General features: G+C 47.8%; 1 protein-coding gene and 1 pseudogene across 2 annotated transcripts in view; one reads left to right on the top strand and one right to left on the bottom strand.

Annotated features, from left to right (window-relative positions):
• Positions 1–629: 629 nt before the first annotated feature.
• Positions 630–19,086, top strand: LOC100604611 (annotated as a pseudogene). The gene is made up of 10 exons (XR_004026549.1): positions 630–793; positions 939–1,058; positions 1,741–1,915; positions 1,992–2,100; positions 17,211–17,346; positions 17,443–17,558; positions 17,901–18,066; positions 18,263–18,476; positions 18,569–18,709; positions 18,781–19,086. The product of XR_004026549.1 is annotated as a probable 28S rRNA (cytosine-C(5))-methyltransferase (transcript).
• POM121C (POM121 transmembrane nucleoporin C) overlaps positions 19,084–21,522 on the bottom strand; it is a 26,843-nt gene continuing 24,404 nt past the window's right edge. The window contains 1 exon segment of the mRNA XM_030797552.1: positions 19,084–21,217. Coding sequence (XP_030653412.1) covers positions 21,120–21,217 — 98 coding nt within the window. The 3' untranslated portion in view covers positions 19,084–21,119.

The raw sequence follows: 21,522 nt of genomic DNA, 5'->3' as shown, positions 1-21,522 counted from the left end.
CCTGTTTATGGGAGACTCCTTGTTTCTCACATTTCTTTTAGTCTTAGAGACAATTTGGTCAGGAGACATGGGTTTAAATGAAAGGACAGAGGCTGGGCATGGCGGCTTACACCTGTAATCCCAGCATTTTGGGAGGCCAAGGCAGAAGGATGACTTGAGGTCAGGAGTTCAAGACCAGCCCTGCCAACATGGTGAAACCCCCGTCTCTATGAAAAATACAAAAATTAGCTGGGTGTGGTGGTGCATGCCTGTAATCCCAGCTACTCGGGAGGCTGAGGCAGGAGAATTGCTTGAACCTGGGAGGCGGAGGTTGCAGTGAGCCGAGATCGCGACACTGCGCGACAGAGTGAGACTTTTTGTCTGAAAAAAAGAAAAAAAAAATATATATATATATAGAGAGAGAGAGAGAGACCAATACACGTGAAGATACTCAACCTCAATAACTGCAGTTAAACAGCAGTAAAATCCCATTATTTGCCCATCGGATTGACAAAGACTGAAGAACTAGAGAGGAAGTGGAAAAACGGGCTTGCAGCCTCGCACTCCCTACCCCGGCAGGTGCGCGATCACACACACGCCTCGCAGGGGGACTTCAACCGGCACTTCCGGTCCCGGAAGGTCGTGCTCTTGGACCCCGGAAGTCCGGGCGGGCGCACAGCCGGGTGCGCTTTGCCACAGAGCCTTAAAGGCGCGCGGGAACATGGGGCTGTATGCTGCAGCTGCAGGCGTGCTGGCGGGCGTGGGGAGCAGCCAGGGCTCCATCAAGGGGCTGGTGTACTCCAGCAACTTCCAGGTAGCGGGACCGGGCGCCAGAAGTTGGGGTGGGGGGTGAGGAACCCGGGGTGGGGTGGGACGGGCCCGGGTGGGGTCGGGAGGTGGGGCCCGGCGAGGAGGGCCGGCAGAGCCGCCGACCCAGCTTTTCTCCCTCGGCCACACAGAACGTGGAGCAGCTGTACGCGCTGGTGTGCGAAACGCAGCGCTACTTTGCAGTGCTGGATGCCGTGATCTCCAGCGCCGGCCTCCTCCGTGCGAAGAAGCTGCGGCCGCACCTGGCCAAGGTGAGGGGGGGCGGGGCAGGGAAGTGAACCTCGACGGTCAACGCTTTGTCATCTGGTCTCAGACCTGCTGCCCTGCACGGCGGGACTGGAGCAAGTCGCTTATCTGAAATGAGTATGAGCAGACCTTCCCTGGGTTACAAATTGAGATGGGATGAAAATGCTTTAACTTCGAGTGTTTTGAAAGATTAAATAACCGAACTACAAAGTAGTAGTGGCGGAGACTGTAAGGAAGTCGGGCGTGGCAGCGCGCACCTGTGGTCCCAGCTGCTCCGGAGGCTGAGTGGGTAGGATCACTTGAGCCCAGGAGTTCGAAGCTGCAGTGAGCTATGATCTGGCCTCTGCACTTCAGCCTGGGCGACAGAGCTAGACCCTGATTCTAAACAAAAAAACCCCAAACCCACACCCACGAAAGGGTAATGTTGGCAAGAAGTTGGGTGCAGAGGTCTACTGGTGAACATCTGTGGGGAAGGGGTCTAAGGCTTTTAAGCAAGATGCCAGGTTCCGATCCTGTTGTGTAGTTAATTTCTGGTGTGATCTTGAGTAAGGTACCCCACCTGTATCTGTTACCATCTAGCCAGGTGATCTCTTTAGCCATTCCAGTGCCGGGGCTCTATTAGAGTTAGTTCTAAGGCATTCATGCTTCATGCTTAGGGCATTTTTGTCTTTGTTCCCTCATTCCCAGGTGCTAGTGTATGAGTTGTTGTTGGGAAAGGGCTTTCGAGGGGGTGGGGGCCGATGGAAGGCTCTGTTGGGCCGCCACCAGGCGAGGCTCAAGGCTGAGTTGGCTCGGCTCAAGGTTCATCGGGGTGTGAGCCGGAATGAGGACCTGTTGGAAGTGGGATCCAGGCCTGGTCCAGGTGAGCTGGAAGGAGTTGGGGGGTGGGGGAGGCGGGGAACTTTGCTCCTGCCTACTCACTGCTCATTGTGTCCTAGCCTCCCAGCTGCCTCGATTTGTGCGTGTGAATGCTCTCAAGACCTGCTCCGATGATGTAGTTGATTATTTCAAGAGACAAGGTTTCTCCTATCAGGGTCGGGCTTCCAGGTGAGAGCTTAGAGCCCTGGCTGTCCTCATCTAGGGAGGTGTCTGGGGTACTGGGAAGAGAAGTGGTTGGATAGTTGTGGCTTTGCTCTCTGGGCTTTCTTCCTACCTTTCTAGCAGTTTCTCCATCTCCAAGGTTTGTCTTCCTCCCATCCCTTAAACATCGAACTCCTAGGAGCCCCATCCTACATTCGTCTCGATCTCTCCGTTTTTTCTCTAGCTTTAACTCCTGCTTCCCACCTGGTGATTCTCACCGCCCAGTGTAGACTTCCCTCTTGCAGTCTTCCCTCCTCAGGTTCATACGAATGCACCACAGATGCTACAGTCGCTGCATTCGTCATCTTTTCTCTCAGACTTTACACCTAGTGCATCCCCAGTTAAATCTAACAGATGTCACCATCTTCCACCCATTTGGTCAAGCCAGAAACTGAGTCATCCTAGATGCTTCCTTCCCCTCCCTCCAATCATTTCCTCCTCCACCTTGAGCATCTTTCTCAGCTCCACTCCTTTCTTTTTTTTTTTTTTTTTTTTTTTTGGGACTGAGTCTCGCTGTGTCACTCTCACCCAGGCTGGAGTGCAGTGGCATGATCTTGGTTCACTACCTCCCAGGTTCATGCATTGCTCCTGCCTCAGCCTCCCGAGTAGCTGGGATTAGAGGCTCCCACCACCATGCCCAGCTAATTTTTGTATTTTTAGTAGAGATGAGGTTTCACCATGTTGACCAGGCTGGTCTCAAACTCCTGACGTCAAGTGATCTGCCCGCCTCGGCCTCCCACAGTGCTGGGATTACAGGCGTGAGCCACAGTGCCCGGCCTCCATTCCTTTCTCTTAATTCCCCCAGACACTGCCTAGGTTAAGCACTCATTTCTTATTGGGATGACCACAGGAACTTGCCAGACTGGTCTCTCTGCTTCCAGACTGTCTCACTGCATTTTCCTTGAGGTTGACTATAGGAAGCTCTAAAGGCAGATCTGATGCTGATGCTGTTACTCCCTGCTAAGCCTTTTTTTTTTTTTTTTTTTTTTTTTTTTTTTTTTTTTTTGAGACATTCGCTCTTGTTCCCCAGGCTGGATGGAGTGCACTGGCACGATCTTGGCTCACCGCCACCTCTGCCTCCTGGGTTCAAGCGATTCTCCTGCCTCAGCCTCCCGAGTAGCTGGGATTATGAAGGGGTGGCCTGCCCCTCCACATCTGTGGGATATCTCGTCAGGTGGGACGAGAGACTGAGAACAGAAATAAGATACAAAGTACAGAGAAACAACAGTGGGCCCAGGAGACTGGCACTCAGCATACCAAGGACCTGCACCAGCACCAGTCTCCGAGTTCCCTCAGTTTTTATTATTATTTTCATTATCTCAGCAAAAGGAATGTGGTAGGAGAGCAGGGTGATAATAAGGAGAAGGTCAGCAAAAAAACATGTGAGCAAAAGAATCTGTGTCATAATTAAGTTCAGGGGGAGGTACTATGCCTGGATGTGCATGTAGGCCAGATTTATGTTTCTCTCCGCCCAAACATCTCAGTGGAGTAAAGAATAACAAGGCAGCATTGCTGCCAACATGTCTCGCCTCCCGCCATAGGGTGGTTTTTCTCCTGTCTCAGAATTGAACAGATGTACAATCGGGTTTTATACTGAGACATTCAGTTCCCAGGGGCAGGCAGGAGACAGTGGCCTTCCTCTATCTCAACTGCAAGAGGCTTTCCTCTTTTACTAATCCACCCCAGCACAGACCCTTTATGGGTGTCGAGCTGGGGGACGGTCAGGTCTTTCTCATCCCACGAGGCTATATTTCAGACTATCAACATGGGGAGAACCTTGGACAATACCTGGCTTTCCAGGGCAGAGGTCCCTGCGGCTTTTCACAGTGCATTGTGCACCTGGTTTATTGAGACTAGAGAATGGCGAAGACTTTTACCAAGCATACTGCTTGTAAACATTTTGTTAACAAGGCACGTCCTGCACAGCCCTAGATCCTTTAAACCTTGATTCCAGACAACACATGTTTTTGTGAGCTCAAAGTTGGGGCAAAAAGTTACAAATTAACAGCATCTCAGCAAAGCAATTGTTCAAGGTACAGGTCAAAATGGAATTTCTTATGTCTTCCCTTTCTAAATAGACACAGTAACAGTCTGATCTCTCTTTCTTTTCCCTACATATCCCCCTTTTCTTTTTGACAAAACCGCCATTGTCATCATGGCCCATTCTCACTGGTCACTGTCTCTCCGGAGCTGCTGGATACACCTGTAGACTAATAACAGAGAATAGACATCCAAGGATTAATACAAAATTTGCAATTATGGAACTTCCAGTGGTTTTTTTTTTTTTTTTTTTTTTAATTTTTTTTGCACACAAAAACAATAAACATTTTCTAAAAATACATACAAACAAAAAGATGCGTATCAAACATATTAGGAAGGTTACACATGGGAAGTCGGGGAATAGAAATGGGGGGTGGGAGTTAAAATAAGGTAGAGAGGGACTTTATGTGGATCAGTGATAATAACTCAATCCTCTATTTGACAAAGAAGAGGGAGGAGGAAGAGGAAGAAAAAGAAAGTGGGATAAAGGATCAGAAAGGGAGGGAAATAGAAAAAATTAGAGTATGACTCCAGGGTAGACCTGTTTTGTTGTCACTGAGTTGGTTGGTTGGTTTGTCTGTTGTATTTTTCATGTTTCGCCAAGTTGGCCAGACTGGTCTCGAACTCCTAGCCCGAAGTGATCAACCCGCCTCGCCCCCCAGAGTGCCGGGACCACAGGCATGAGCCACCACGTCCAGCCCCCACATTGCTTCTGGCCTCCATTGTAGACCTCCCAGAGGGAGCGGCCGGGCAGAGGCGCTCCTCACTTCTTCCCAGACATGGGGCGGCCGGGCAGAGGCGCTCCTCACTTCCCAGACGGGGCGGCCAGGCAGAGACGCTCCTCACTTCTTCCCAGACGATAGGTGGCCGGGCAGAGGCGCTCCTCACTTCCCAGACAATGGGTGGCCGGGCAGAGGCGCTCCTCACTTCCCAGACAATGGGTGGCCGGGCAGAGGCGCTCCTCACTTCCCAGACGGGGCGGCCGGGCTGAGACGCTCCTCACTTCTTCCCGGACGGGGCGGCCGGGCAGAGGCGCTCCTCACTTCTTCCCGGACGGGGCGGCCGGGCAGAGGCGCTCCTCACTTCTTCCCGGACGGGGCGGCCGGGCAGAGGCGCTCCTCACTTCTTCCCGGACGGGGCGGCCGGGCAGAGGCGCTCCTCACTTCTTCCCGGACGATAGGTGGCCGGGCAGAGGCGCTCCTCATTTCACAGATGGGGCGGCCGGAACTTCCAGTGGTTTTAACCCAAGTGACGGGGTTAAGATTTGTGAGGCCATCAGCAGCTTTCACCATTGCCTCAGTTTCTGGCACCAGATTTAACTGGGCTTTTGATGCCTCAAAAATTTGTTTTTTTAATTTTGAAATATGTAAAGTAAGATTATGTTCTCTTCCTTGTAGATGGCGTCTAACCATGTCCCAGTGGTGTTCAGATTCATTATAGGCTCGAGGTGTAATACAAAAATCTGACATATTCCAGTCACACTGTAACTGAAAAGGATGTCCCAAGCTGATGAGCCTATCTCCCATCCAAATGACAGTTTGTCTAAGATCATTAATTTGGTTTACCAATTTTTGATCTATTTGGGTCTGAGAATTCCACAATTTTGAGGAATTCGTTTGCCAATTATTTACACATTCTGCAGTTTGAACAGAGGAGTGTAAAGCAATTCCAGCAGCTGCAGTAGTAGCTGTGACTGCAACAAGACTCGTCATCACTGCAATCAAAGTAAAAATGAATCTTTTGGATCTAGTTAGAACTCCTTTTAATACCTCTGTTAAAATATGGACGGATGGGGAGGCCTCCCATGGTCGGTCCATGGACACAGGAATCCACACGCCCTCTCTTGCCCTCACTAGCAGAATACGGTGCTGCCAGTCAAAAGTTGAATCAATGCAAGTAAATCTACAATTTTCACAGGTTATAGTTTGGGAATCTGGTTTAATAACTATGTTACCTACAACTAACATATAAGGGGGTTTTACACAACTTTGCAAAGGAATTGTCAGATTGGAATTTAGGTTAATAGTATAATATGGCTTACGATTTCTTGTTCCCATAGCTTGATTTCCAGACCAAATTCTAATGTGGTGCGAGGCCACAGTAAGCTTCCATAATTCTGGATGTTCAGGACCAGTAACAGGGCTAACTAATTTTAGTCGAGGTGATGAAATTCCCTTTTCACCCCATTTCCATGGATAGGGTGATTCTAACCTTCTATAAACCTGGTCTAGCCTTTCAGTTAAATCACTATCATAGGCCAGATTAGTGGGCCAGACAGATGGGGCCTGTGAACATGAGTGAGTCTGGCCCATACAATCATAATAATTGGCCTCAAGGGGCCCAGTCTATAATAGTTCCAAATTCATTGTTTTGTAATACCACCGCAGTATCAGCCACACATTCTTCCCAGATTACAACTTCTGGGTCTTTTGATTCTTTGGGAATTTCCTTGGGGCAAGGTTTTCCCTTAGGCCTAAATTTTAATGATCTTTGATAAGAAGAGTCCTGTACATTATTTATTTGTGACCCGAGTTGTTGCGGGAAGTCAGGGACCCCAAATGGAGGGACCAGCTGAAGCCATGGCAGAAGAACGTGGATTGTGAAGATTTTATGGACATTTATTAGTTCCCCAAATTAATACTTTTGTAATTTCTTATGCCTGTCTTTACTGCAGTCTCTAAACATAAATTGTAAAGATTTCATAGACACTTATCACTTCCCCAGTCAATACCCTTGTGATTTCCTATGCCTGTCTTTACTTTAATCTCTTAATCCTGTCAGCCGAGAAGGATGTATATCGTTCCAGGACCCTGTAATAATTGCGTTAACTACAAAAATTGTACAGCATGTGTGTTTGAGCAATATGAAATGTGGGCACCCTGAAAAAAGAACAGGATAACAGCAATTTTTCAGGGAATAAGAGAGATAACCTTAAACTTCTGACTGCCAGTGAGCCGGGCAGAACAGAGCCATATTTCTCTTCTTTCAAAAGCAAATGGGAGAAATATCGCTAAATTCTTTTTCTCAGCATGGGATATCCCTGAGAAAGAGAATGCGCACCTAGGGGTAGGTCTCTGAACTGGCCTCCCACCGGGGGGGCACCCTACCTGCCTCTTATGGTCGAGACTGCAGAGGTGAAATAAACTCCAGTCTCCCGTAGCGCTCCCAGGCTCATTAGGAAGAGGAAATTCCCATCTAATAAATTTTGGTCAGACCGGTTGATCTCAAAACGCTGTCTCCTGATAAGATGTTATCAATGACAATGGTGCCCGAAACTTCATTAGCAATTTTAATTTCACCTTGGTCCTGTGGTCCTGTGATCTCGCCCTGCCTCCACTTGCCTTGTGATATTCTATTACCCTGTTAAGTACTTGCTGTCTGTCACCCACACCTATTCGCACACTCCCTCCCCTTTTGAATATCCCTAATAAAAACTTGCTGGTTTTTGTGGCTTGTGGGTCATCACAGATCCTACCAATGTGTGATGTCTTCCCCGGACGCCCAGCTTTAAAATTTCTCTCTTTTGTACTCTGTCCTTTTATTTCTCAAGCCAGCTGATGCTTAGGAAAATAGAAAAGAACCTACGTGATTATCGGGGCAGGTTCCCCGATACCAAGTGACATTCCACTTACCATGTGATAAGTAAATTTACTGGTGGCACTGACAGTAGGTACTTCTACCAACCAATTTTGGGTTGTAAGCATTAAGCATCCTGGTGCTTTCCCCAGGCAAATAGGAGGATAATGATACCCAGTGGAAATGTTTATTATCATTCCTTCTTCTTCAGGTTGGGCAGGGCCACGGTCATCTGTGGGGCCTGGTACCCAAGCACTGTTATTAACATATACTTCAATAGGATTATCTATCCAAGTGACTGCCTGAATTAAGGGCGGGAAAGGTACATAGGCCCAGTAAGTATAATTAGCTGCAGCTGTTCCTGCAGACTTGTATCCGCCGTTGATACAGTCATTAAAGCTGCAAGCAGCATATTCTCTGGAGTTTGTGTTACCCTTGTGTTCTTCAGGCTTTTTTCAGCTAACTGTGTCAGCTTCTTTAGTTGGGCCCAGGTCAGCGGCTCTGCTTCCTTGGTGGACAGCAACGTCGTCTGTTCTTCTAATATCACCATTTTGTTCACGTGGCGAGTCGATGATGCTCAATTGCGGGTTTTCTGTCTCTGTGGAGGCACTTTTTTTTGCATCTCCGATGGGTTCATTGCAGAACTTTAAATGTCTAGTGGGTATCCAAACAGGAAGCTGATTTTCTCCTGGTGAAACACAGCAAAACCTCTCTCCCATGTTATCACCTTACCTATTTTCCATGCCTTATTTTTGATGTCTTTCCACCAAATCAGTTTTCCCTCCTGTGGGCTGTTCTTTTTACCAGTAAAATGTTGTTCTGCAGAAATAGCGGTCTGATTTCTATAAATGTTTAAAAAATTTAAAGTATAGAGTGCTAGATTAAGTTGCATCTGGGGAGTGTTATACTCCTTACTCTCTTTTTCCTTTTTTTGTTTAACCAATTGAGCTTTGAGTGTTTTATTAGTTCTTTCAATTATGGCCTGTCCTTGGGAATTATAAGGGATTCCTGTTGAATGTGTAATTTTCCACTGATTTAAGAATTTTTGAAATGCTTTACTACAGTATCCTGGCCCATTATCTGTTTTAATTTTTTCTGGAACTCCCATGACAGCAAAACAAGATAATAAATGTCTTTTAACACGGGAAGTATGAAGTTCTTATGCTTCTATGAAGGCAGATGATACCAGCAAGTCAGCTTGTTCATTTGCCTTAGTTAAAGGCCCTGGTAAATTAGTTTGTGCTCAAACATGAGTAACATAAAATGGGAAATTTCTTTTTCTTACAGTTTGTTGTAACAAATTAAACAGCTGATTCAACTGATCATCCATACTATATTTGCTTAGGGCTGTCTCAACATCCTTTGTAGCCTGTACTACATATGCAGAATCTGAAACAATGTTAATAGGCTGATTAAAATCTTCTAACACTGAAATGACAGCAACCAACTCTGCTCTTTTTTTTTATTTTATTATTATTATACTTTAAGTTTTAGGGTACATGTGCACAACGTGCAGGCTTGTTACATATGTATACATGTGCCATTTGGTGTGCTGCACCCATTAACTCGTCATTTAGCATTAGGTATATCTCCTAATGCTGTCCCTCCCCCCTCCCCCCACCCCACAACAGTCCCTGGTGTGTGATGTTCCCCTTCTTGTGTCCATGTGTTCTCATTGTTCAATTCCCACCTATGAGTGAGAACATGTGGTGTTTGGTTTTTTGTCCTTGCGATAGTTTGCTGAGAATGATGGTTTCCAGCTTCATCCATGTCCCTACAAAGGACATGAACTCATCATTTTTTGTGGCTGCATAGTATTCCATGGTGTATATGTGCCACATTTTCTTAATCCAGTCTATCGTTGTTGGATATTTGGGTTGGTTCCAAGTCTTTGCTACTGTGAATAGTGCCACAATAAACATACGTGTGCATGTGTCTTTATAGCAGCATGATTTATAATCCTTTGGGTATATACCCAGTAATGGGATGGCTGGGTCAAATGGTATTTCTAGTTCTAGATCCCTGAGGAATCACCACACTGAGTTTCAATGACTCGTTCTTTTGGCTCGGTGTAAGCTGCTTTTCCACTGCTGGAACCATCAGTAAACACTGTCAGAGCATTTTCTAAAGGTTTATGTCAGGTAATTTTAGGTAAAATCCAAGTAGTCAATTTTAAAAACTAGAAGATTTTTGTTTTTGGGTAATGATTATCAATAATTCCCACAAAATCAGCAAGACCAATCTGCCATGCAGCAGGATTGATAAAGGCTTGTCTAACCTGTTCCTTGTTTAAAGGAACAATGATTTCATCTGGGTCACTTCCACACAGTTTTTCTATTCCTAGTCTTGCCTGACAAATTAATGTAGCCATTTGATCTAAATACAATGTAAAAGTCTTAATTGTACTGTGAGGAAGGAATGACCACTCTACAAGATTTGTATTTTGAACAATAATGCCTGTTGGAGAATGTACAGTAGCAAAAATCAGAAGTTGGAGTGGGGCTAAGTGATCTATTCTATTTACTTGTGCTGACCGAATTTTTTCTTCAACTAATTCAATTTCTTTAGTTGCCTCTGGAGTTAATGTTCTTTTACTATTCAAGTCTGGATCCCTTCTCAAGATAGAGAACAAATTTGACATGGCATAAGTAGGGATGCCTAGAGTTGGCCGAATCCAATTAATATCTCCTAGCAATTTTTGAAAGTCATTTAATGTTCTTAATGTGTCTTTTCTTATTTCTATTTTTTGTGGTTTAATTTTCTTTCCTCGCCGGGCGCGGTGGCTCACGCCTGTAATCCCAGCACTTTGGGAGGCTGAGGCGGGCGGATCACGAGGTCAGGAGATCGAGACCATCCTGGCTAACATGGTGAAACCCCGTCTCTACTAAAAATACAAAAAATTAGCCGGGCGCGGTGGCGGGCGCCTGCAGTCCCAGCTTCTCGGGAGGCTGAGGCAGGAGAATGGCGTGAACCCGGGAGGCAGAGCTTGCAGTGAGCCGAGATCGCGCCACTGCACTCCAGCCTGGGGGACAGAGCGAGACTCCGTCTCAAAAAAAAAAAAAAAAAAAAAAAAAAAAAAAAAAAAAATTTTCTTTCCTCTACCTGCATTCCCAAATAATGAAAAGGAGTAGAGATCTGAATCTTATCAGATGCTATTGTCAGGTCTGCGTTTGCAACCTCTGTCTGCAGAAATGTGTAACAGTCAATTAATTTGTCTCTTGTTTCTGCAGCACACAAAATGTCATCAACATAATGAATGACAGTCTGAAAACTTGTCTCTAACTAGTTGAAGAACCTGAGCTACAAAAGTCTGACAAATAGTTGGACTATGAAGCATTTCCTGAGGTAACACTTTCCACTGAAATCTGGTGGTTGGTTATTATTTATGGCTGGTATAGTAAAAACAAATTTTTCAAAGTCCTGTTTTGCCAGAGAAATGGTAAAAAAAGCAATGTTTTAGATCAATGATAATTAAAGGCCGGTCTTTAGGGATCATGGCTGTAGAGGGCAGCCCGGGTTGGAGAGGCCCCATGGGTTGAATTACCGCATTAACGGCTCTTAAGTCAGCATGCGCCATCTGCCGGATTTTTTCTGAATTACAAACACAGGAGAATTCCAAGATGAAAATGAAGGCTCGATATGTCCCTTTTCTAATTGTTCCTTTGCCAATAAGTGTAAAGCCTCCAGCTTTTGTTTTGGTAGTGGCCACTGATTTACCCATACAAGCTTTTCTGTTTTCCAAGTTAATGGAATGGGTTTTGGAGGCTCTACAGTGGCCACTCCTAAAAAGGATACCCTATTCCTTTTCTTTCTGGATTTCCTTTAGCCTCAGTTGGAACTTTAATGACTTCTCCATCCTTCCCTAGTCCTTTGCCAGGGAGCTATCCCATGTTAGTCATGATTTGTTGACTCATGGGGCTGTATAGGGAGACTGGAATAGTAATCTCTGCATGCCGCTGTTGTAAGAAGTCTCGGCCCCATAAATTAATTGGAATATAAGTAATCATAGGCTGAACTGTACTGTCTTATCAGGTCCTAGACAGTGTAAAATCATGGCACTTTGATACACTTCTGAGGCAGTGCCCACACCGACAAGTCCTGTAACAGGCTTCTGTTTAGGCCAATTTTTTGGCCATTGATTTAAGGTGATGATAGAAACATCAGCCCCAGTATCCACTAATCCTTCAAACTGCTTTCCCTGAATAATGACTGTACACACAGGTCTATTCTTTGAGACCTGACTAGCCCAATAAGCAGCTTTTCCAGCAGGGTTGGTACTTCCAAACCCTTCTGTTCTTTCTGTTTTGCTATCCCCAATTTTAATATAAGGCAAAAGCAATAACTGAGCAATTCTATCACCTGGCTTGGCACTGCAGGGAACAGACTGAATTTTCCCTTTATAATCTGAATCAATTACCCCAGTATGAATTTGGACTCCCTTCAAATTTAGACTTGATCTTCCTAAAATAAGGCCTACTGTCCCTTCTGGCAGCGGGCCATATACCCCTGTAGGAATCTTTTGTGGGGGCTCTCCAGGGAGTAAAGAAACCATTTGAGTGGAACATAAATCTACTGCTGGGCTGCCTGCTGTGGCGGGGGATAGCTGTTATATTGCAATTGGCCGATTCCCTGAAATGGTGATATTTGCTGTGGGGGTTGTTGTCCCTGAAAACCCTGAGGAACAAGTGGCTGAATTGGAACGCCCTACTTTGTTGTGGGGCCTGAGGCTGGCCCCTCTTCCCATTTCCCAACAATGGTTGCCCATTTTTATCAAATTTAGAACAACATTCCTTAGCCCAATGTTTGCCTTTTCCTCTTCTTGGACACAGGCCAGGTGGCCCTTAATTTTTACTGTTTATTTAAGCCTGGGCAATTCGTTTTTAGATGACCGATTTGACCGCAATTACAACATTTCCCCCCCAATGTTCTAACTTGTCTTCCTAAAGCAACCCCTGCAATCGCTTGAGCCGTTAGCATTGCCTTATGCATAGCTCCTCCAATCCCATCACAAGCTTTCACATATTCTGTAATTACATCAACTCCTGCTGGAACTTTTCCTTGTAATGGCTTTACGGCTGAATGACATTCTGGATTTGCATTTTGATAAACCATTATTTCTACAGTAACTTTTCGGGTGTTATCATCTGCAATAGATTTTTGAGCGGCATATTGCAACGTTGCCACAAAGTCTGGATATGGCTCTTTAGAGCCTTGTCTGATTGAATTAAAAGAAGGGCAGGTGGTTCCTGGGTCCTGAATTTTTTCCCAGGCCCTGAGGCAGATAGCTCTAGTTGTTTAATAGCCTCATTTTGCATTACTGATTGTTGGTTAATAGTGCTCCAATTTGGACCTGTTCCTAGCAATTGGTCTGCATCTATATTAACAGTAGGATAAGTAGCCTGATTTTTCTGTACCTGTTCTTGTATTCCATCAATCCACCAGGTTTTAAACTGTAGAAACTGAGAGGGTGAAAGGGAAGGTTTAGCCAAAATTTCCCAATCATAAGGAATAAGCCTATTTCCATGAGCAATGGAATCTAATAATGTTCTCATATAAGAAGAGTTGGGTCCATATTGTTTAACTCCTTCCTTCATATCTTTTAACATTTTTTCTTTCTTTTTTTTTTTTGAGACAGTTTCACTCTTTTTGCCCAGGCTGGAGTGCAATGAATGGCACGATCTCGGCTCACTGCAACCTCCGCCTCCCGGATTCAAGCGATTCTCCTGCCTCAGCCTCCCAAGTAGCTGGGATTACAGGCGGCTGCCACCATGCCCAGCTAATTTTTTTTTGTATTTTTAGTAGAGACCCTGTTGGCCAGGGTGGTCTCGATCTCTCGACCTCATGATCCGCCCGCCTCGGCCTCCCAAAGTGCTGGGATTACAGGCGTGAGCCACTGTGCCCGGCTAACATTTCCATGGTGAAAGATTCGTATCTAGCCTCAGTTCGGACAGACGCTCCTGCTTGACTCCCTTTCCCAGCCGGCCGGTATCGGTTGTAAAATTACGGGGTACTGCCATGCCTCAAGATCTCCCTGTTTTCTGGCTGTATCAATGGTTTCATGCAGTGTACTGCCTTGTCCACTAGGTGGTGCTGTAGGATCAAATGCCATCGTCGTGGGTTGCTGGTATAGTGCCCTGCTATTTGGCACAGGACACACCGCCTGAGGTCTATACTGAACCTCTGGAGGCGGCCAATACTGAAATTTGGCTGGCGGCCGGTATCGATAAACTACCAGTGGTTGGGTTTTATTTTCTACCGGCCGATATTGTGGATACTGTGGCTGGATTGGCATTGCTGGGATAGAGACTCTATCCTTTTCTACTTGATACTCTCTTGGGGTTTGTACTTGTCTAAACTGCATTTGAGGTTGTAATGTCACAGGCATCTGAACCGCGGGAGGAGGAGTTGATGGCCATCGTGATTTAGACTCTGATGGCCCAAATAATTTTGGACCTCCTTGCCCTAATTTTGATGATTCAGGATATATTACCTCGTGTCCTCCTGTAATTGATTATAGTCAACATTTTGCATTGACCGAGCCATTACAGACTCTGCTACAATTTTTTTTTTTTTTTTTTTTTTTTGAGACGGAGTCTCGCTCTGTCACCCAGGCTGGAGTGCAGTGGCGTGATCTCGGCTCACTGCAAGCTCCGCCTCCCGGGTTCACGCTATTCTCCTGCCTCAGCCTCTCCGAGTAGCTGGGACTACAGGCGCCCGCCACCATGTCCGGTTAATTTTTTTTGTATTTTTAGTAGAGACGGGGTTTCACCGTGGTCTCGATCTCCTGACCTCGTGATCTGCCCGCCTTGGCCTCCCAAAGTGCTGGGATTACAAGCCTGAGCCACCACGCCCGGCCGACTCTGCTACATTTTTACAGTGTGAACTTTCCATTCCTTTCTTGGACTCTCTTCCTGCTTCTTCTAAACAATCTATTACACAGCTTTCAGGGGCATCAGAAACTGAAACGCTATCTTCTTCTATTTGAAACGGTTCTAAAGTTGCTTTCATAATGGCCCAATCATTCCATACTGTAAGTGGGATGATTTTACCTTCCCTACTTGCTTGTTTTAGTTCTTTGCCAATTTTTTCCCAATATTTTAGATCCAAAGTTCCCTGTTCTGGAAACCATGGGCAGAATTGTTTTATTGTTTGAAATAGTGTAATTAGATTTTCTGTAGAAGCTTTAACTCCCCCTCTTCTTAAGAGAATTTTAATGAAGCTGAGAGAGGCATATTTACTTTCAGTTTGCCCCATTGTTACCCTGGATTTCTCCGAGCGCACAAGCTTACTGCAAGGCTGACCATGGGCGTACTCGGGAATTTCTCGTCGGCTGTCCTCAATGCTCATGTTCTTAGCGTACCTTCACCCTAGAGAAAGGCCCCACGCTGGGTGCCAGATGAAGGGGTGGCCTGCCCCTCCACACCTGTGGGATGTGTCGTCAGGTGGGACGAGAGACTGAGAAAAGAAATAAGACACAGACACAAAGTACAGAGAAACAACAGTGGGCCCAGGAGACTGGCACTCAGCATACCAAGGACCTGCACCAGCACCAGTCTCCGAGTTCCCTCAGTTTTTATTATTATTTTCATTATCTCAGCAAAAGGAATGTGGTAGGAGAGAAGGGTGGTAATAAGGAGAAGGTCAGCAAAAAAACATATAGGAGAGCAGGGTGATAATAAGGAGAAGGTCAGCAAAAAAACATGTGAGCAAAAGAATCTGTGTCATAATTAAGTTCAGGGGGAGGTACTATGCCTGGATGTGCATGTAGGCCAGATTTATGTTTCTCTCCGCCCAAACATCTCAGTGGAGTAAAGAATAACAAGGCAGCATTGCTGCCAACATGTCTCGCCTCCCGCCATAGGGCGGTTTTTCTCCTATCTCAGAATTGAACAGATGTACAATCGGGTTTTATACCGAGACATTCAGTTCCCAGGGGCAGGCAGGAGAGAGTGGCCTTCCCCTATCTCAACTGCAAGAGGCTTTCCTCTTTTACTAATCCACCCCAGCACAGACCCTTTATGGGTGTCGAGCTTGTCAGGTCTTTCTCATCCCACGAGGCTATATTTCAGACTATCACATGGGGAGAAACCTTGGACAATACCTGGCTTTCCAGGGCAGAGGTCCCTGCGGCTTTTCACAGTGCATTGTGCCCCTGGTTTATTGAGACTAGAGAATGGCGAAGACTTTTTACCAAGCATACTGCTTGTAAACATTTTGTTAACAAGGCACATCCTGCACAGCCCTAGATCCCTTAAACCTTGATTCCAGACAATACATGTTTTTGTGAGCTCAAAGTTGGGGCAAAGTGGCTGGGATAAAGTTACAAATTAACAGCATCTCAGCCAAGCAATTGTTCAAGGTACAGGTCAAAATGGAATTTCTTATGTTTTCCCTTTCTACATAGACACAGTAACAGTCTGATCTCTCTTTCATTTCCCTACAGGATTGCAGGCATGCAGCACCACGCCTGGCTAATTTTATATTTTTAGTAGAGATGGGATTTCTCCATGTTGGCCAGGCTGGTCTCCAACTCCTGACCTCAGGTGATCCACCAGCCTCGGCCTCCCAAAGTGCTGGGATTACAGGCATGAGTCACCGTGCCTGGCCATGCTAAGCCCTTTCTTGGCTCCATTGTGCTGTCCCTCCTGCTTCCTCTCCAGGTCCATCTGCCACGGTGCTGCGTGCACCAGCGTGCCAGCAACAGTGGCTGGTCCCTGCCCCATGCCTCCTCCACTGGGCTCACACCTATCTTGTTTTGTCCTTTGGTGGCTCTGATAAGCAGCCTCTGCCCCTCTCCCTTTCCCCCACTCTTTGTAAGATCCTCTTCCTTCTGCCTCTACCATGTTGCTTGGGTGGAATAGCAGAGAACGGCTGCTTGCGTTTGAATTCCAGCTCTGCCACTTGGATAGATTTCTGAACTGAGACATGTGACTCTCTAGGCCCATTTCTGCATGGGTCGGGGAGAGTGGGCGGGACTCCTTTACTGAGTTATAGTGAATGTAGCTTTAATCTAAGCGCCTCACATGACTAACTCCTCATCCATCAAGAATGAGCTCAGCTCTCACCTCCCTCCATCCCCTCACCCCCCTGTAAAGTAACCTTTCTCCAAGGTTATGCTTCAACAGGAATAGCTAACATGTATTAAATTGTGGCAAGTAAGTATCTTGGATATATTGGCTCACTGAATCTCCACATCTACTATTTTACAGAGATGCCAGTGGGGCCTGAGATTGAATCACTTGCCCAAGCTCCCACTGCTGGTAAACAGTAGAGGGGGCTCCTGACCCATCAGTCTGGCTTGACAACCCATTCCCTCAACTGCGGATTCCCGGATTCCCTTATCACCCTGTTGATTTCTCCGTAGCTGTGGTAGCATTTGTTGTGTGAATGGACCGTTGAAGTGGGGCCTGGCAGGGAGAAATTCAGGAAATGATGAATGAATGGTTCTTCTTCCCTGGCAGCCTTGACTTACAAGCCCTCAAGGGGAAGCATTTTCTCCTGGACCCCTTGATGCCAGAGCTGCTGGTGTTTCCCGCCCAGACAGATCTGCATGAACACCCACTGTACTGGGCCGGATACCTCATTCCGCAGGACAGGGTAGGCAAGAGGAATAGAAAAGGGAAGAATGTGTAGGCATGGGAAGGGCCTATCCTGGGGTCTCTGTTCAGCTGACCCCTGTGCTCTGCTCGCCAGGCCAGCTGTCTCCCAGCCATGCTGCTGGACCCCCCGCCAGGCTCCCATGTCATCGATGCCTGCGCCGCCCCAGGCAATAAGACCAGTCACTTGGCTGCTCTTCTGAAGAACCAAGGGTGAGTGCCACGGTCAGGAGCAGGAGGAGGACATGGGGTTTGATTCTGTGCGTTTCAGTGGGTAATGAAGGCTGAAAGGATGACTTTTGCTTAACTCTTTCCTGCTGCACCAAAGCAGTTCATGGTATTCGCCCCAAGCTAAGCTTCCCCCACCGCAGGTGCGAGATGTGGATCCCTTAGCCCTTGGGGCAGAGACCCCAGGCCAGTTACCTCTGACCCTGGGCCCTTTAAACGTAGGCCGTTTCAATATTGTGTGTCCTGGCTTAACCTGCATGTTCTGGTTGGCTGTGACAGGCCCTTAGCTGCTCCACGCATGCTCAGCTCACCCCCGCTTTGCCCTAGGAAGATCTTTGCCTTTGACCTGGATGCCAAGCGGCTGGCATCCATGGGCTGGCGTCTCCTGCTGTGAGCTGGCTGGGGAGGACTTCCTGGCAGTCTCCCCCTCAGACCTGCGCTACCGTGAGGTCGGTCCACTACGTCCTGCTGGATCCTTCCTGCAGTGGCTCGGGTGAGATGGGGAGAAAGCATGGCCTAGGGACTCGCAGGTCCACAGCAGCTTAGACCTGGAGTCATTTGTTTTGGTCTTAGTTCTGACACTTTAATGGGCTTGGGACCCTGGGGCAAAAGTTCTCCTCTGTGAAGCGACGATTTCAGGACTGAGGCAGCCTGTGAAGCTGTGTTAACCAAGACACGCTTTTCCTTAGGTATGCTGAGCAGACAGCTGGAGGAGCCCGGGGCAGGACAACCGAGCCTGTGGCAGGACGACCAAGCCCGGCTCATCTGCATGCCCTGGCAGGGTTCCAGCAGCGAGCCCTGTGCCACGCACTCACTTTCTCTTCCCTGCAGCAGCTCGTCTACTCCACGTGCTCCCTCTGCCAGGGAGTGAGATGTGCTGCAGCAGAACCCTGGTGCCTTCAGGTACGGCGCATGTGCCAGGATCGTGGAGGGGGGTGGGGGTGTGACGGGATGAGCTGCTCTCTTACCCAGCATTGGGGCGGTTTCTCTCGCAGGCTAGCTCCCGCCCTGCCTGCCTGGCCCCACCGAGGCCTGAGCATGTTCCTGGGTGCTGAGCACTGCCTCTGGGCCTCCACTGAGACTATGCTCAGCGGTGGCTTCTTTGTTGCCATAATTGAACGGGTCAAGGCGCCAAGGTGAGTGAGTGGGGGGTGTGCTTGGGAGACGCAGGATGGCACCGGCACATCTAACATCTACACTTCTCTAGCTCAGCCTCACAGGCTGAAGCATCAGCACCAGAATGCACACCCAGCCCAGCCCCAAAGAGAAAGAAGAGACAGCAAAAAGCCGCAGCCGGTGCTTGCACACCGCCTTGCACATAGCAGAGGCTCCGGGCTGACTCCTTCCTGGTGGGAAAGGAAGACGCCTGTCCTCTCCGTGGAGGACCCTGGGCCCTCACCGCAGGCAGCACTTTGGGTTTTGAAAGGGTATTGGGTCCCTTCCTCAGGCTGTGTTCTTGCTGGTGAGCAAAGTGTTGCCTGCAGAAATAAAAAGCAGAACGTACTCTATGATAGATCACAGTTTTTTATTCTTAAAGACACAAGCAGGAGAAAAATCTCACATTCATACTAAAATTCCAACCAGACTCAACAGGAATGAAGTCTCTATTTGTAATGGAAAGTCCCAGCCTCCCGCTGCCATCCAGTGCGCGTACTGTACACATCCACACTCACACTCACTCAGGGTTCCCGGACCGGCTGTCCTGCCTGCGGAACTGAGGTAAACTAGCTCAGGTACTGACACTAGGAGGGTCTACCTTACGTAAGGTACAGGTAGAAGCTTGATTGCTAGGCCCAGGCCCGGGCCCACCCCGACCCTCCAATCCTAACAGGTATTTAGGCTTGAGGTTCACTCCCTCCTCAGGGGCACACGCAGCCGGGTGTATAACACTCGCCCTCAGTCACAATGGGGGGGGGGGGGGCACCGGTTACATTTACATCACATTATTTATAAAATAAGAATTACATTTTATATAACATGGCCAGAAGGAGCTCTAGTCCCCCAGGAAAGCTGCTGGGGACAGCATTTGAGCCTCTTCTTTGCACAGGTATAACTTAACTATACAGCTAATATCCTAGTAAATAGCATTTATACTTAACCACCTCAATGAACCAAGCTTGAAGGAATTTAAAAGGCAATTTAGCTTAAATACAAAAATAAATTTTTGTTAAAAAATGTTTAAATATTTTTTTCTTTTAATTTAGACACACGCATTCATACTTCTCCCAAAGAGGTTGGGCGTGGCAGCAAGGTGCTTGGGCCTGGGGTATGTGGTTTCCAAAGGAAGGAAGGAAAGGATGGGCTGCAGAAGGCCCTGTTTGGGAAAAATAGGATTTTAAAAATGTGGTTCATTAATTTAGGTTTTCTAACATCTACTTTGGGTGATGTAGCCTCCAGTGAGGTCAGGTAAGTGGGACAGAAACAGCAGAGGGAAGAGGTCTTTGCTTCCCCCCGGGCCCATTCTCCCAGGCTGCCAGCCCTTGAAGTCAGAACACCATTGGAAAATTCAGGAGTCAGCACTTGTAGCCGTCAAGTGGTGCTACTTTCCACATTCAATTAGTGAGGCCCCAGAAAACTTGAAACAGGAAGTCCGGCACTACCAACATGCCGCCACTCATACAACTCAATTCTTCCTCCAAACTCGATTCAAAGAGCAATACACGGAGCATCAGACAAAGGAACACAGGACAAGGCTTGAAACATACGATCCTGGAGAGGCAGACGAGGGCCCAATGGGGCCAAAGGGTAGCTGGGCGAGGAGGCAGCTGAAGCAGCGGTGGGCATCCTGCCTGCTCCAAGAGCTTCTCCCTCCTGGAGCAAGGTATCTCACCCCTGGCTCTGCCAGGCTAACAGTCTTGAGCCACCAAGCTTTGAGGGGCCAAACTGGCAGAGGGTTGGAGATGACATTGACTCAGACTTGGCAGGAAGAAAACGGCAGGAGCAGCACCCACTGGGGTCTCCAAGGCAAAGCTAGATTCAGGGGCATTTAAAAAGGAAGGAATCCTGCAAGGAACCGGTGAGGGACACAGCAGCAAGAAAATGGGGAAACAGTCCCCAGAAGGGACCAGAGGAAGAGAACCACTTCTCACAGCTAAGCCAAGCAAGATAAAGCTTTAGGGATAACCCATTTCCCAAATCCCATCAGGTGCATACCAGCACACCAGGCGGGCTGGACCCTGCACCCTCCAGCGACGATGGCTCTCAGGGAAAGGTAGAAGGGGCACCTGCCTAAGGGCGTGCTAAGCGGGAGTCAGGGTAGCGGACATTATGTACAGGTGTTTCCTTAGTTCTCCAGCCTCCCCAGTGGAACTGTTCAAGTAGAGGTCCCGGGCTTTGGCCCTCTGCATCCTGCTTCCCCATCCCTGAGGTTTGTGCTTCCTCCAGAAGGGAAGGGGCCCCAGGGCTGCCACTACCCCCTGGCGGCTGAAGCCAGAGATCCGGGGTAGGTTTGCTTTATGCAGCTGGAAGGGTCCAAGGCTCTTCCTAGCAGGTGCCAAGGTCCAGATTTAGGGAAGGGGTGGGGGGAACAGGGACAGGGGACAAAGGCTATTTTTTGCGGGTGTGCTGCCTTCGGGCTTGCAGTCGCTGTCGAGCCCCTGGGGTCTTGGATCCCGCACCAATGGAAAATGAAGGGGCCGCCGATCCTGGAAAGATTCAACAAGACCTCATCAGGGCAGCTGCTACCTGAGACTCTGGCTCTGGGTGCCCGAACCTCTGGAAGGCCAGGCCAGTAACAAAACACAGGGTGCCTCAATAGGGCTTTCCCGCTGCGTCAGCAACACTGTGTGGGAGGAGCCTCCTGAAACGCAAACTCCCAGAGAGTCTCAGAGCGAGGCCCACGCATCCATTGTTACCCGGCTTCCCATGGGAGGCAAACTTCCGCCCCGGGCAGCTCCTCTCTGATCTCTGCCATCCAACTCCCATCCCTGGGCTGTGCTGGACTCCTAAC

Source organism: Nomascus leucogenys, chromosome 17, assembly GCF_006542625.1.
Source record: "Nomascus leucogenys isolate Asia chromosome 17, Asia_NLE_v1, whole genome shotgun sequence".
NCBI classification, from domain to species: Eukaryota; Metazoa; Chordata; class Mammalia; order Primates; family Hylobatidae; genus Nomascus; species Nomascus leucogenys.
Note: the sequence above shows the minus strand (reverse complement) of the source record. Positions and strands in the feature narration are given on the sequence as shown.